The sequence below is a fragment of the Myotis lucifugus genome, unplaced genomic scaffold (genome assembly GCF_000147115.1).
Source record: "Myotis lucifugus unplaced genomic scaffold, Myoluc2.0 scaffold_14, whole genome shotgun sequence".
NCBI lineage: Eukaryota > Metazoa > Chordata > Mammalia > Chiroptera > Vespertilionidae > Myotis > Myotis lucifugus.
In genome coordinates, this window is record NW_005871062.1 from 1054347 (window position 1) to 1071181 (window position 16835).

The window sequence follows — 16835 nt, forward strand, 5'->3', positions numbered from 1 at the left end:
TCACATAGTCAAGTCCTGGCCGGTGTGGATCAGTTGGTTGGGAGTCATCCTGTGCACCAGGGGTTGCCAGTTCGATTCCTGGTCAAGGGCACATTCCCAGGTTGTGGCTTGATCCCCTGTAAGGGGGTTATAGAAGGCAGCTGATCGACGTACTCTCATTGATGTTTCTCTCTCTCTGGTCCTTCCCCCTTCCTCTCTTTCTAAACTAAATAAACTATTCTTTTTTTTAAAGTATGATTTTATTGATTTTTAAAGAGAGGAAAGGAGAGGGATAGAGAGCTAGAAACAGGGATGAGAGAGGAGCATCATGGCTGTCTCCTGCATGCACCCCTACTGGGGATCGAGCCCGCAACCCTGGCATGTGCCCTGACCGGGAATAGAATTGGTGACCTCTTAGTTCCTGGGTCAACCGCTGAGCCACACCGGCTGGGCTAAATAAACTATTCTTTTAAAAAATCATGTAGTCAAGCTGGTGCAAACCACTCTTTTGAGTCTGTCTCATTGGCCAATTGCCTTCAATATGGGAGTCACCTTATATTCCTGGTTTTCTAGGTTATATGGTAATTCTTTTTGCCGCCTCTGATGTGAGGGCTTTGAAAGGGAGGAGGAACGGAGGGAGGGTGGCATTTTCTCTGCCCCTCTTCCTCTATTTTTCTCTTTTTCCATTGCTCTTGCTTCTTTACGCCTTCCTGGAACTAGACCCTGGGCAGGGCAGGGGCCTCAGAGTGCCAGACTCCGGCCTTGTCCTCAGGAGATCATGGTTTGCAACCTATTTTAGACATTGGGAGGCCTGGGTATTGTGATTCACACTTGCAGTGTCTGTGGTTTGCTTCTTGCTGCATAAAGTGTACTCCATGGAACATATTAATTTACTTGTAAGTAGATTTATTATATGAAATATTCACCGGAGCAGGCTTTACCGTACAGCATTTGGAACTGTGTACTCAGTACAGTCTGTCCTCATAAATCCATTAATGCTGATGGGATGTGATTGTCTCCTGTGAAACTTTGGGTGAGATGGGGGCTTGAGTAGGGGGGGATCTGGCTGCTGAAATCTCTGTGTCTCTTGTCTTGGCTGTGGCAGACCCTGCTCGCTGTGTGTGTGTGTGTGTGTGTGTTTACACATACCCATTCTCTCCTTTTTTAATGAATGCAGAGGCTTCTATTTCTGTGAGAGCCCTCTTGTCAGCTCCAGTTTCTTATAAAATTCTAGGTCCCAGCAGTGGTTTGGAAGTGTAATGAGGCTCACAGGGAAAAGCTGGCTCATGAGTGAAGACTGATCTGCGAGGAGAAGGATTCGGGGACCGTGGAGGGAGGTGGGGGCAGGATGCCAACACTCAGGACTAATAACCCCTGAGCCGGTGCGTTATCTGCCTGTCCCAGGTGGTCCTAGCAGCCACCATAGGAGGTAGGTGTTATCATGTCTGTATTTGAGGCTCAGAGAGGTTTAGTAAGTTGCCCAAAGTGCGGTTCATTTAGTTCAGCAAACCTGTACTGATTCGTGGCCTGCCATGGGGCCAAGGGCCGGGCATAGGACACAAAGCCAGTCACAAGCTTCTGGCCTCAAGGAGTGCCATCAGCGGACAGAGAAGCAGAGCTGCAGAGGAGCCAGACGGAGGTGGAGCTGCCCCCTGTGTGATACAGGGTGCACATGAGGGCGTGATAAGTCATGGGAGGCTGTGCAAAGGCTGGGGTAGGTGTCCAAGCAAGGTTGGAAGACTGGGTAGGAGTTTATCAGGCAGATGGGGGCTGGCAGGAAGGGGTAGGGCTGGGAGAGGGGGCTCCAGACAGTTCGAAGAGCTGGTACAAATATACAAGGACATAGGACACCACACTGTGGTGGGCAGGGTGAGGACTGCTGGATTTAGTTCTGCCCCATCCCTGGAGGAGGGAGGGTGGGAAGGGTGGATAGCCAGAGCCGCTAGTGCAGGGCCTCATGGGCCACTCTTTTTGGACTATAACCGAGGGCCATGAGGAGCCATTGGAGGATGTGAAGCCAAGGAAAGAGAGAAGTGAGTCTGTATGGATAGAAGATTACTCGAGAGGCACACTAGAAGCAGTTGGAGGGGGGCATGGCAGGGGACACCTGTCAGGGTTTGTGATGCCTGTGTAGTCAGGAAGTCACGGGGGTGCAGGCAGGTCCTGGTGGGTGGGAGGAGAGAGATATAATTTGGTATCTGCTGGGAAGCTGTGGAGCTGGCCTGAATTCCCATCTCAGGTTAAGAGGCCACAAAAAAGAAAAAGTCAAAGTATAAGAAAAAAAAAAGCAGTCAGAAAAAGGGTAAAGGAAAGTAGTACATTGGAAATGTCAAGACATTTAACAAAGACTTTTCTAAAGACATAAAAGATTTAAAGGGTTATAGTTGGGGAATGAGGAGGACTAATGCCGTGTAAGTTTCTCTGAGTCTAATAGCATTTTAGGAATTTAAGTAGACCTAAGGACAAAAGCATACACTTAAGTGAGCTCAGATGAAAACAGGTTTCTGGCCAAAAGCAGAACCTAAAGCAGGGAAAAGCAGGCAGGGTGCCTTACCACCACGGCAGCACTCTGAGAGGCTCGACAACCGAAGGCCCGGGGAGTGCAGGCTGGGCAGGGGGCACCATGGAACTGGGCCAGGAAGGGACCTGGGCAGAGCGAATGGCACAGCGCACCCTACCTGCTTGAGAACTTCTCGGGCACCACCCACACCTGTGTGTTCTCCTGCCGGCATGGCCACTGACAACGGACACAGGCCTGTCAGGGGATTCGCGTGACCTCTCCTTCGCTGTTGGCGCCCTGTTCAGGGAGGTCCTTGGCCCTGGGGTCAGTGAGGTGGTGGCTGAGCAGCATGGGGCCACCTCCAGGCTTGTCCTGTTCTGTTGGCTGCCCGGGAAGAGGGAGGTGGAAGGGTCATCAGCAGATCTCTTGTGAGGGGGGAAGGGGAGGAAGGATATCTGGGCTTCTGTCTTGGGCTGCATTTATTGTGCACAGTGGGGTGCTCTAGATGTTGTGGGGAGCATGGAGCAGCAGGGAAAACTTACAAGAAATATGTGAGCAGAGTGCATGGTTACTTGGTGTCTTGGATGAGGCTGGGGCTCCATGAGGGATGGACTTAAATATGGACTAATGTCTAATAAGGAAACCCAGTCATTAGGGTCTTATTAGTACTTTGTCCACTCTGATCACTGGTTCTGCTGATGTCTTCCTCCCCGTTTGGTTGCTGTTAAGGAAAGAAGGTGCATTTATAGTGGGAAGAGCATGGGGCTTGGAAATGGGACCAGTGTTCAAGTTCTGGCTCTGCTACTTATGAGCGAAGTGACCCTGGGCAAGTGTAACCTCTGTGAGCATCTGCTCTCTCGTTTGTAATTGGGAGCTGTGATAGTGATGTCGCCTCACTGAGGTCCCAGGTTGTCATGGGGATCGGTATGTGTACGTGAGAATAAACTGCAGAACTCTGGTGGGCCCTAAATGTTCTGAGCTTATTCCTTATACCCCTCACAGCACCTCCAAAACATAAGGACACTCACGAAGTGCTGATTGGGTCAATGGATGCATTTCCTGTGGCATTAGGCATTTTCCAGGGCCCCTGCCACTGTGCACCCTGTTGGACAGGGGAAGTGGAGCACCTGGCTGGCCTGTGGAATGGGTAGTGGCCACCACGGCCAGCTACTCAGATGTGCTGAGGGCCCTAATTTCAGGACCAGACAGTTGCACATGGTTTTCAGTCACTGGGCACAGAACTACCTTCAGGATGGCCCAGCGTGAAGTTCAGAAACCGAAAGCAGACTGGGGGCTGCTCCCACTCCTGGCCTCGTTCCACTCCTCTTCCCCTACACCCCCCAGGTGCGTGCCTGCACACCCTTCACGCGTGATGTCCCCGTCCCCGTAGCCAGCGTCTGCTGCTTTCCCATTGTTCCCGGTTCCTCAGCTCTCACTTGGGACGCCCTGCTGGTGACCATGGAGAGGCACCGTGTGTCTCCCTCTGTGGCCCACATGGGTGCTGGGCGTCTGGAGCCAGTTTGCTCACTCCTGTGGTTTCCTCCGGCCCTGCTGCAGGTCGTCTTCCACGATGTCGCCGTGCTGACCGACAAGCTCTTCCCCATCGTGGAGGCCATGCAGAAGCACTTCAGCGCCGGCTCCGGGACCTACTACAGCGACTCCATCTTCTTCCTCTCAGTTGCCATGCATCAGATCATGCCCAAAGGTAACCTGGGCCGCGAGCCCCTGGTATTGATGTTTGCCTCTGTTTCCCTGGGCCCAACACCGCCAGTGCCCTGATTGGAGGAGCTCCACAAAGAGAGGGTGAGGGGGCCAGCAATACCCTTTATGTAACAGCTTCCTGCACAGAGAATCAAGGGCGGGGCCCTAGGCTGCATAGCTCCCGCAGTATGAGTGGCGCAGTGTGGTCCAGGGCAGCTGGGCTCCCTGCCCTTGCATGCAACCAGCCTCGGGACTCTGTTCATCTGATAAATGGTAGGTAGGACTTGGTGACCCTCCATCCACATCTGTGATCCTGTTCTTTCTAGTTTGAATCTGTGCTTATCTGACTTCAAAATATCAAATCTAGATGTGAGAGGTGCAAATTATGACTGAATAGGACTTTTTTTGGATACTCTGATACCCAAGTAAAGGATTTACACGGCTTTGGTCTCTCCAGGGCAGAAAAAATGTGGTGTGTGGTAGGTCCACCTTGTGTGGGAGTGCTGGCAGGTTTGGTCATCCTTGGATTAGAAGCCTGGCGGGTATCCTCACTCGAGGGGTGTTCCAGGCTTCTGGATTCTTCTCCTCCAGCTGGTCCTTGATTGATTCTGGAGCCCTAGAGATTGCCCACTTTCTGACCATGGTGAACCATATGACCTGAGCCTTTTAGGGGTGAGAAGGGGAGTTTTGGGGTCATTGCCTAGGGGCCAGCCAGGACACTTGGTGGAGGCCTGCTGCTCTGGCCCAGCTGACCAGAAGTGAAAGGGGTGTCGAGGACACCACAGTTTGAAGGGCCCTGGGAAGCTAGGAATTCAGGAGTTGGAGGTTGAAGCTGGGCTTTGTTGGCGGGTTGTCATACCACAGAGAAATCTAGACTTTGTCTCCACCAGGCAGGCTCCTGCACGACGGAGGCCCCTGGATGTTCTCTTAGCTGCAAGGCCAGGGCTCAGGAGCTTCCCTGAGCAGGGGTCCAAGGAAAGAGGAGACGAGCTCACCACAAGGGCTCGGGGAGAAGAGCAAGCATTTGTGATTCTTCACAGAAACCAGGTGTGGCTCTGCCAGCTCTGGTCCTCTCACCCACCCTTCGAGGTTACAGATGAGAGAGACTGAGGACTTGAGTGGCCTGCCCAGCGTTATACAGCCATTCAAGTGGCAGAGCTGTCTGACGCAGAGGCCTGATTCTGTAAGTAGCAGTTAGTTCCACCCATCAAGTGGGCTGCAGGGGTGTCTCTCTCTGGGCAGGCTGGTGCAGGTGCTCAGGCTGGAGGAAGGTGTGCTCCTGCTCTCCTGGGTTCTGGGTGAGAAAGACAGATACAGATGCTGGTTCTAGTTCTGCCACTAAGTGCTGTGTGCCTTTCGCTGAGCCATTTGCCTTTGGAGGCCTCAGTTTCCCCACCTGTAAATGATGAGGCTGATCTAGTGAGCTGCTTTGATCAGAAGAGTCCAGGGCCACAGGAACCCCCTTGGGGGTTCTGTAGTTTGGGGAGCCAAGAGAGAGCAGTTCTACCTTACCCCACCTCTCCTGTCCCCACCTTCACTCCTAGGAGCCCATGGATTACTGTGTAGTCCAGGCTTTGGAGCAGGATTCTATTTGGTCAAAGAGTTCCATGATTAAACTAGTTTAAAAGTGTCGACTAGATGGACCCTTAGGGTCTGACCAGCCCTGTTGTCCCACAAGCCTGATTTGCTTTGAATGAAATGCTGTGACTGAAGAGTTGACAGGAGTTAGCAGAAGCCTGGGAGGAGGCCTGACCTTCCTTTTCCTCCCTCCCTTGTGCTAGACTCCAGGCCATCTCATGCTTTGAGGCACCAGAGGTAGGGGAAATAGATAATCCTCCTTGTGGATTATTGGGGTGAGAAGATATTTCTGCCTCACTGTGTCAGGGAGGGCCAGGCAGTGAATTGTGAAGTGTGGATGACAAGGCTTAGGGAGCCCCAGGCTGCTGTCCCTCTGTCTCTCTGGCTGTCCTGCCGGGCTTGGGCTCTAGCTCTGCTGGCCATGCCTGGGAGGGATGTCTGCAGGGACAAGGCTTTGGCCAGAGCTTTGCTGGCATGTGGTAGATCAGATCCTTGGTGTCCCTCAAGTGCAGTCCATGCCTCTGGTCCGCAAACGGTGGGGAAGGAGCTGTGTGAGGTGGGCAGCGGGCAGACCCAAATGCCAGTCTTTCCTGGGGTTTTCCAGACGAATGATAATGTGCTGGCAGAGATTCATTTCTACAGCTGCCCAAAGTCTGCTTCCTAAGAAGAGAGTTGTTAGGAGTTACTAAAACCTGACATTCATAAAATGAAACGAGCAGCCCGGAGCTGCCGCAGGCGGGGTTCTGCCGAGCAGTCTGGCTGCGGCACGCACGTGGCTGCGTGCGGACGTCCACACTGAATTCCTGCAGTGTGCCCAGGATGCTTTATTTTCAGGCACCGTTAGTGCCGTCTCAATTTGGTCACAGCTCTTTATTGCTGCCTTTTTTTAAATCATAGAAGTTGCTGTTGTTTTGGGCTTTGTTGATGAGTTTGTTCCTGTGTAATTGGTGCTATTTTGGTTCACAGTGTTCTTTTTCTCCTGGAAAGTGAGAATGGAGCATGGGTGGGTCATAAGCTCGTGGTCCCGCCCAGGAAGGCTGAGTCAGAAAAGCTCTGAGTTATGTCTGAGGAGGTCCCAGCTGGTGTTTGCCCCAGACATCCAGGTTACTTCTCCGTGTCCAGGCCTCTCCTTCCCCCCAGCCTCCATGGCATCAGGATCACCCTTCTGTACTCAGACTACCTCTAAACTATGCTTACTTCTTTTTCTGTTTTAAAAGCAACACGCATTCACAAGAGAAACTCTGAAAACTACATTAAAATAGAAAAACAGTTATCCTTTTACTGCTACATAAACATCATCACTATTCTTAATTATCTTATATTTTCCCAACATGTAGCTTTTTAATAATTTAGGCAGAGTAGGAGTTATATTCTATATTTAAAGCATTTGGAGTGTTTTTAACATATCAAACTATAAAATTGAACCTTCATTTAAACTAAAATATGAAAGGACAGCAGTAAAGCTGTGTCTCATGACATTTTCAGTTCATGTTGCTCATCACCATTTTCTGTGTAATCAGAGTCTTTTGAGCGTTTTTTTTGAATGGTTTCACTGAGTTCATTTTTATCATTTCCCTGTTCTTGGCTACCTAGATAGTTCTATTTTTTTTTCTATGATCATAAATTATACTATGATGAATATCCACATGTGTAAAGATTTTATTTTCTAATTAGGATTATTTCCTTGCAAGAGGGCTGGTGCACAAATTCGTGCATGGGTGGGGCCACCCCTTTCAGGGTAGGGGGACAATCAGAGGCGGGGCTGGCTGGGGGGAGGGGCCAAGGGCAGTTGGCCGGCCAGTCCTGCCCCCTGGTCGAACTCCCGGTTGAACTCCTGGTCGAGGGGAAAATTTGCATATTAGCCTTTTATTATATAGGATAATTCCCCACGGGTGGGATTACTGGGGCAGAGGTGATACTTATAAAGCCCTCCTGTGTCAACTCCCCCAACCTCACTGCTGCCAGCCTACACGAGTGAGGTTCTGTACCTTTCCTAAGCCCACTCATGTCTGACATCTTGGAGGGACCTCAGGCAGCCACATATGAGCTCAGGACAGTTGCTGTTCCCACATGACAGGAAAGGAAGGGAGGAGCTGAGGTCAGGCCATTTCTTTGAGTTTTAGGGAGAGCTGGGCCTCCTGTCTGGGTTTCGGATGCCTTGGCCCAGGCTTATTCTGATGGCCAGGCCTGAATGCCCAGCCTCTCACACCCACACAGCGCCTTGAAGCTTACAAAACCTGGCCCCCTCTCTCCTCTCCTCCCTCGCTGCAGCCCTGAGTCCCCCTCCAAGCAGCGCCACCCAGACCATGTCTGCAGAGTGAGGAGCGAAACGGCCCTGCAGGCGGAACACGCTGGCTCTGCTTTTGGTCAGAGCTCACTTTTCTTTCTGTCGTTTGTTGGAAGGGTCACGTGTGGCTGGCTGGTCCTGCGGCTCACACTTGCCCGTCCGTGTGTCCTTCACAGATGTGCAGCCACTCTCTGCTCCTCACTCACACCCACAGGGCTTTTATCTCCTCCTGCCGCTGGTGTTAGGTTTGTCACCGTTGGAAGCATCTTACGCAATGGAAAAGAAAACATTTCTGCCCAACTGGAGCTGGAGGGAGTGAATAGCAGCTCCGCAGGGACTGCAGCTTCCCTCTCCTGTGTACACAGCTCCGAGGAGCTGTTGGCTCTGGATTACTGACATGGCCATAAAAACAGCCCTTATCAAGACTGGGCCACGATGCCCGGCATATGACTGTGACGGGTTTTCCCTGGGCAGGGAGGGCAGGGAGGGCAGGGGCCCAGACAATCGGCAGTGTGTAAAGCTTGCCGGGAGCCCCTGGAGACGTTCCTGTAAGGCTTCTGTCCTGTAAGATATCCCGGCCAGGGGTCTGGTGTTTGTGTAACATGGTGCTGGCCATTCTGGTGTCTCAGGGATGTTTGCTGGGTTGCTGCTTCATGGACTTGTGGTGGGGGGTGGGTGGCATGGTCTAGCAATTAGGCAGGATGTCATGAAGACCACAAGAGAAGCCACACGATGCTGAGGGTTTCAGAAGAGGATGAGTTACAGGCATTGGTCCAGAAGGAGGGGGACTTCATGGAGGAGGTGATACCAAAGCTTTGAAGGGCGGGTTAAGTTGCGTTGTATGCTGTTCGGCAATTGGGAAGAGTTGTGTATGTTTGGGAAATAGCAGACAGAGTAGGGTACATGGTGGGAAGCAGTGGGAGAGAAGATGGTTAAGGGAGGTTAGCATGTACTGTGCAAGCTTGGATGCCAGGCTGAGGGCTACCCTCAGACACAGGAGACAAGGCATTTTGGCAGGGAGGAACCTGACCAGATCCATGCTTTAGGGAAGTTGATGTGTCTGAGATTGGGAGTGGATCTCAGGGGAGATGTTGGGGTCCAGCTGCATACCTTTTTTAAAAGTCTGCTGAGGCAGGAATTATGGGCAGGCTGACTCGCTGGCCTCAAGCAGCAGCTAATCTAGTATGTGCATGTGCACGTGTGTGCACATACATGCTTAAGAGAGCTTTAGTGTCTGCTGAGACCTGACAGGCATTCCCAGCTCTTGCACAGCCTCCCTCTTTTCGTGAGAACACAGGGACTACAAAGGTCATTACACTGGCTGCTGCAGGAATGGTTATGAACTAGCTTGTAGCTTTTAGCAACTCTGTGGGTTCAGAAAAGAGGAAATGAAGTTTTGAGAGTAGGCAGAGCTACAATTATGGGTCATGAACTCCTGTAGAACCAAATGCAAATAATCCTACCATGGAATCACTTGCCTGTCAGTCCTTTGCACTTTAGTATGAATTAACCCCATCTGATTGCCGTCCTCTGAACACTGAATTGAGATAGATACCCAGAGATGAGTAGTATGTTTGTTGGGTAGATAAATGAGGTTGAGGGAAAGGTTGAAAGAAGGAAGAAAAAGTATTTTGGAACCTGGTGTACTCTGGGGCTTTTGGAGATAGGCTCATGCTTGCCTTAACAACCTCTGAGTCTAGGCAGATGGGAGTAGGGAAGAGAGAGGCTGACTACCTGATTCAGACCTTGTTGAGGTCTGATTCCTAGAAAGGGTGAGGAAATGCTGTTTCTCTCTCTAGTACTTTCCTTCCTGCACCCCATGAGTCTTGTCCCTGGGCCCTAGAACCCACACCTGGGCAGTAGAGCTAGGCTTTAGCCACAGTTTGCATCACCTTGGCTTCTGTAGGCCAGCCTGGGTACCTGACTGTTTTATCATGGTTTCTGTTGGTGTGGGGGCTATAGAAATTGCAGTTGATTGACTTCCTGATGAGCTTTGGACAAAACCAGCTCCGTATTAGATAGGTAGTGCGTATACCTTGGGCCCCATTGGGGTCTGGGGCAGCCACTTGCTCTGGTCTGTGTCCAGGATCATGTGTCCAGGTGTCCTATGTTTCTGTTGGTTTCCCTCCCCACTGGCTGAGGAGTGAAGTTCTGCACATTATCCTGCACACATGCTACACAGAGGAGGGAGGGCACAAGCGTGGCAGCCTCTCCTGGCACAGCCTGTGGTCGGGGGAGTGGCACTTGAGACTCAGGACCGTGTGTGTGCCTGGGAGCGTGCAGGGAGGTGACCCTTGGGATGAGTGGACTGTCACTCTGACTGGGGCATGCTGAGGAGGGGGGTTTGAGATGAGGAGGAGGGGGTTCTCAGCCTTTCTAGGGATAAAATGTCCATCAGTTGCACACCCTCATCTTTGTGGAGGGCTTTCATGTTCATAGAGTGGACACAGCAGACACCATGTTCCCATTTTAAGACAAGGGAATTGAGGCATAGAGAGACTTTCCGAGGGTCACAGAGCCTGAGCAAGGACAGGACCAAGGCTCCCTGACTCCCAGCCAGTGCACACCCAGGACGCCCCTACACTTTCCTGACCTGGGCCATGCCATGTTGCCATTTTCATCACATCATATCAATGACACATCACATCAAGGCTACATGATTCATCACCATGGATGCTGACCTCGATCACCTGGCTGCGGTAGTGTTTGTCCGATTTCTCCACTATGAAGTTACTCTTATTTCCCCTTCCCATGCTCCAAGAACGTGAATGGTCACTTTTCAGAAGATATGTATCTACTGCTTGGGCCTCATCTGGCACATCCTGCTGGTGGTGACCGCTGTCCCCTTGCTGTGCCACCAGCCACGGTCTGTGGGAGCCCAGAGATTTTGAAAGGCTGCTTCACGCTTCCAGAAGGTTGGCCCCGTTCTACTGCGTGGCTCAGTTGATGATCATGTTGAGCTTTCCTTGACTTCCAGGCCCAGTATCTAAAGGAGCACAGAGCCAGGCAGGTCTGAAGCAGGCCAAAGGGAATGTTAGGTAGATAATAGGGAATAGGAGTTCAGACGCTGGGTCAGGCAGAGCTGGGTGCAAATCCCATCTCTGTGACTCATTAGCTTTGTGACCACGGGAAGTCACTTAAAAGTGACCGAATGTGTAGTGGTCTGGGTTCATGGCAGCCCCATCACTGACCTGCTGCGTCTCTGGCCAAGTTACCAAGCCCGTCTGTACTTGGTTTTTCCATCTGTAGAATGGAGATAACAGTTCACACCTCATGGGTTATGATGAGAATTAAATGAGTTAGCATTTGTGACAGGCTTAGAACAGTGCCTGAATATGGTGGAGCATTAGCTTGTCTCCTCTGTGGATCTCAGTTTCCTTATCTGTAAAATGGGGATGATACAGTACTTAATTTAGAAGATTGAGGAGATGATACCTGTAACAGCCCCAGCACTGTGCCTGGCACATGGAGGATGCTCAGTAATTGTTAGCTGTTTGGGTGGCGATGATGCGCCACGCCTCTAAACACAACGCCGGAGGGTGTGGGACTGGAGTTATTTTCAGATTCTTAGACCACGCACTGCCTTTTGGAAAGAGCTTCTGTTATGGGATAAGGAGCTGTTCTGATGATCCTGGGCAAGTCATGTCACCTCTTGTCCCCCAGGTGAGGATTGCCATCTCTGACCTACTCTTCCTCTCAGAATCACTGTGAACTAGAAAATGGACTGATGTAGCTAAAAATGCTTCATCATCCTCAACCCCCCCCAAAACACCTTTTCTACCAGCTCCCCAGGTTCCCGGGTGCCTGAAATCTACAGTCACAGCACATTGTGGTTACCACCGCCATCAGCCCCATCCTGCTCCTGTTTTCATGTGTAAAAAGACCCAGGCAAATGCAAAATGTTGTAAATTCCCCCAAAATGTAGGACTTTGGGCCTGAGCCTCCTGTGCTCTGGGGTCATCTTCTCGAAGCCTAGTGTGACGCTTGCTGTTGTAGAAAAGAATGACAAAGCCAACTGGGGATGAACAAAGGTGAGGGTAGCTTTGCCCTTCTCCTGGCATCATGGGTGCCATCAACCCTGAGCCTCTGGCCCTGGGGCCTTGCTGTCCTGAGGCTGGAGGCAGATGCTGGACTCATGAGAGGACAGTCTTGGGTCCACGTTGGGTCAGTGGCGCTGGATGGAAAGGCTGGTGTGAATTTCTGGTAATTGATGTGCAGTGCATCTTGCTGAGGTTCGCAGGCCCACATGAGAAAGACTGGAGGCAGGGCCAGAAAGCCTGCAGGCTGGGGACAAGATCAAAATGAAGATCCAGACGGACAGTCCTCATTTATGCATTCGCTCATTCATGTTTCGAAACTCCGAGGTCAGTGTGCAGTCTTTTACAGAAACTCTTCAAAGTTCCATCTTTTTTTCCCCCCCTCTCAAGTGAAATGTGACAAATGTAGTAAAAGCCATATTCAGTTTGGATTCCTTTGTTCTGTACTTTTTGTATTTTTATTCATTACCAGGCAAGGTCTTTAATGTTCTCTCCTGTTCTTTCATAGCTGTTTCATAAAACACAGCAGGCTTTTGAGGCTGGACCTTCATAACGTTGTTCGATTGAAACCAAGTCAGGAAACTCATTTGTGATCAGTGTTTGGTTACCCATCAGTGAGGCAGACGTGCATCTGCTGGGGGGTTCCTGCCGAGGGATGAACGTGCGTTCCGGAGCCTGATTGTGGTGGAGAAGGGTTAGGGTCCTGGGAGAGGGGCACCGCTGTCTTCTCTCTCCTTTACCCCTCGTGCTTCCTTGGGCTGGAGGAGAGGTCCTGTGGAGATGGGGCCTAAGCTGCGTTCCCCAGCCTGGTTTGCTAGAGTTCCGTGTTGCACCCCAACCAATAATGAAGTGGTCCTTGACTTGCCCACTTGCTCTTGCCCTGTGTGCATGAATGTCTCAGAACCTCCTCAGGAGCAGGGGTCCCTGGGCTGTCTCTGAGTTCTTCGGCCATAATAACATCTAGTTCTGCCTTCCCGCCTCCTAACTCCCAACAGAGACTGTGGGTGATCAGCCTAACTCCCCTGAGCCCCGATGCTTTGTTTGGACGATGGGAGTCACAGGTGTACAAATGTCACAGAGTGGGGTGAGGACGATGGAGATCGTGTGGGAAGAATCACAGTGCCTGGTGCGGAGGGACGCTCAGTGTTAGATGTCCTTCGTGCTTTTCCTCTTGAGGGTCAAGTGTGTATCAGCAAACCTAAAGCTCCTGTAAGGACTGAAGCAACAATATGTTTAACTTTGTTTAACCCAGCATTTCTCAGATAGTACTCATCACAGAACACCATCTTTCTGAGGAGGATCCACTCACATTCTAAGTTGGAGTTTCACAGAACTCACTAAGAAATGCTGCCCTACAATAAGTAATACACGAACAACGCGTGTGTAGTGCTCTCTGTGGTGGGTGGGGTAGGGGCAGGAAGCCTCAGCCTTCAGAGGAACGCCCTTCCTCTTCTCCCTGCTGCTCAGCCAGTGGAGCCTGTCACGGGTGTGGCATTTTAATTACTCACTTGCTGTGCTGCTTATCCCAGGACTGCTTTCTGAGTAGACAGTAACCTTGGGTATGCCCGAAGACGTTTGCCTCAGACGCAGAAGCACGTGGAAGACTTTCCTGGATCTTGAACTGTGGTGGGACCCCGGGCACAGAGTTGTTTCAAAGGAGGGAGATGCATGTCTGAGCCACTGCAAGCAGAATACCCTTGAGGCACTGACAGACGAGTGGTTTCAGAGGAGGGTGACCGGCGGGCAGCCGAGGGATCGAGGGATCCTGAGATCCACTCTTGAGGGCACTGGGCCTACACACTGGAGACGACTCACTGCTTCTGAAGGGCTGTCCTGGGAAAGAGGAAGCAGCTTCTGTATGAGTCCGAAAGGCCCTGCCAGGTGCAGCTGACTAGAATTTCTAACTCAGTTACCACCTTTCTGGGAGTCCATGGGCAAGCCCCTCCCTGCCCAGGTGGCCAGTCCTCACCTATAGACTGAGGGGTTAGATACAATCTGGGGTGCAGACTGGCCGCCGACGGCCATTGACCACATTCTGCGTGGCCACTGTATTATCCTTACTGGCAGCGTACCTGGGTACTTCCTGGTCTAGTCTCACAGCCTTGGCTTCCATGTCTCTATGTCCTTGCAGTGTCCCTCTGGGCCTCACATCCTCTTTAAAGCTGTGATGCTCAGCTCAATTCCCACCCAGCTCTCCCTCACTCACCCCACTCTTCCCGCTCCTTCCTCCTGGACCGCTCCTCCCACAGATATCTCCATGGCTTGTTCCCTCACCTCCTTTAGACCCTTGTTCAGATGTCACCTCCTCGGGCGGCATCCCTACCCTCCTGTGTAAAATTGTACTCGTCTCCTCTGGAGCGGCCGTGACCCTTCCCCTGCTTTATTTTTCTTCATAGTCCTCACCACCATCTGATAGGGAATGTATTTTACTTTTTTTCTTCCTTTTTAAAAAAAATATATTTTATTGATTTTTTACAGAGAGGAAGGGAGAGGGATAGAGAGTTAGAAACATTGATGAGAGAGAAACATCGATCAGCTGCCTCCTGCACGCCCCCTACTGGGGATGTGCCCGCAACCGAGGTACATGCCCCTGACTGGAATTCAACCTGGGAACCTTCAGTCCCCAGGCCGACGCTCTATCCACTGAGCCAAACCTGTTAGGGATGTATTTTACTTTTTTGTCATTGTCTCCTCCACACAAATGGAGGCTCCATGAGGGCAGGAAGTTTTATGCATTTGTCCAGCTAGGCCAGTGGTCGGCAAACCGCGGCTCGCAAGCCACATGCGGCTCTTTGGCCCCTTGAGTGTGGCTCTTCCACAAAATACCAACTTCTGTGCACGGGCCATGAAGTTTGAATCTCACTATACGTGCACGCCCGCACGTGGTATTTTGTGGAAGAGCCACACTCAAGGGGCCAAAGAGCTGCATGTGGCTCTCGAGCCGCAGTTTGCCGACCACGGAGCTAGGCACATAGGCATTCAATAAATATTTCTCAAGTGAATGAAATGAATACATTTTTGTTAGGTGTGTGTCTTGAACTGTTCTATTTTGGGGGTGACCTCATCAGTTTTTCTTAAGCCCATTTGGAACTGACTGGATGAACCTGCAGCTTCTGTTTGCATAGAAACTGGATGTTCCTTGTGGGTTAGTCACAGACAGGAGTTTGCATTTTCTGGACAACCATGTCTTGATGGGCCCTTCAAGCCTGGAGGAAGCGCAGCGGATTCTGATTTCCTGGTGCAGCAGACGATGCCCCGGCTGCCAGCGCTCAGCCTGGCAAGAGGTGCAGGAGTCCTTGTGTGGGGGAAAGCAAAAGGCAAAAGAGATATTCAGGAACGGGCCTGAGTGAAAACATCTGAGCAAATTCTGAACCGAGGCTATGAACACGTGTCCTGTGATTTCAGGGAAAGCTATTTTCTGGCCGCTCCTATGGAGCAAATTTGAGGCATTTGGGTCCTTTTATTCTGAAGAGGAACGGCTGTCAGAAAATGCTAAGAATTGTACCATGATGGAGACCACTTTCTGCTAACTTCATGCTAGAACAGGGGTGGGCAAACTTTTTGACTCGAGGGCCACAATGGGTTCTTAAACTGGACCGGAGGGCCGGAACAAAAGCATGGATGGAGTGTTTGTGTGAACTAATATAAATTCAAAGTAAACATCATTACATAAAAGGGTACGTTTTGTTTTTTTTTTAGTTTTATTCATTTCAAACGGGCCGGATCCGGCCTGCGGGCCGTAGTTTGCCCACGGCTGTGCTAGAAGCTCTTTGTAAGCTAATGAAAATGATTGGGGAAAACCTTAACTTTTTATAAAATTGGTTGAACAGTAATGTCTTTCGCTGTGTTTCCCTCTATTAGATTCTGTCATTTAACTTTCCAGGATCCTCCTTGAAATTCTTGGCTCCCAGCAAAGGCATCAGCCAGCCTTTATTACTGTCAGGAGGCCAAGCAGCATTTATTCTAGGCATCTCCTTACTGTAGAGGGCCTGCCGATCTTCCGCCGTGCACAGGGCACTAGGGGAGGTGTTGCTGCCCTGCCCTTGGGGAGCTCGCCTTCTGGTTGGGAAGGAGCCCAGGCGAGTGGGTGTTCACATAGCCAGGGGTTCTGAGGTCAGGGGAGCAGCAGTAGCGCTGGGCCTGGACTTAGGGAGGTTGGGTGGGATTGTTTGCTGGGGAATGGGCCAGGTACTGCCGGTTCTGTCGGAGTTCAGAGGGGAAGTTCAGAGGCAGGTTTGTGCCAGGCCTTGAAGGGTGAGGGGCTAAGGGTGGGGCAGGGGGAGAAGGGCAGGTGTTCTGGGTAAGAGATGTGCCTAGGTCTCAGCCTGGGCAGGGGCCAGCATGCCATATGGCGCGCTGCAGATGCTTCAGATCCCACATCCATCAGTTCAGTAAGCACCTCTGGGGTGGACATTAAATGTGCATCTTCTTTTGTCTCTGCCAACCGACAGGAGAACACTTAATTTCTCCACTCAGGCCATGTGTGCAGTCGCTGATGACCCGACCCTCTCAGTTCACCATCTTGGATTGAATCTTGGGCCTGTTCTTCCCTTCCCTTTCCTCCCCTCCCCTCCCCTCCCTTTCCCTTCCCCTCCCCTCCCCTCCCTTTCCCTTCCCCCCTTTTCCTTTTCTCTTTTCCCTTGCCTTTTATTTGTCTTTTACTTTACCCTCACCTTCCCTCTTCCCCCTCCCCTCCCCCCTCCTCTCTGCTTCTCTTCCCTTCCTTTCCCTTCCGTTTCCTCTCCCCCCCCCC

General features: G+C 51.3%; 1 protein-coding gene across 1 annotated transcript in view; it reads left to right on the top strand.

Moving 5' to 3' along the window:
• Positions 1-16835, top strand: part of XXYLT1 (xyloside xylosyltransferase 1) — a 157588-nt gene that overhangs the window by 26837 nt on the left and 113916 nt on the right. Inside the window, 1 exon segment of the mRNA XM_006084750.3 lies at positions 4037-4184. Within this exon segment, the coding sequence (XP_006084812.1) occupies positions 4037-4184 (148 nt within the window).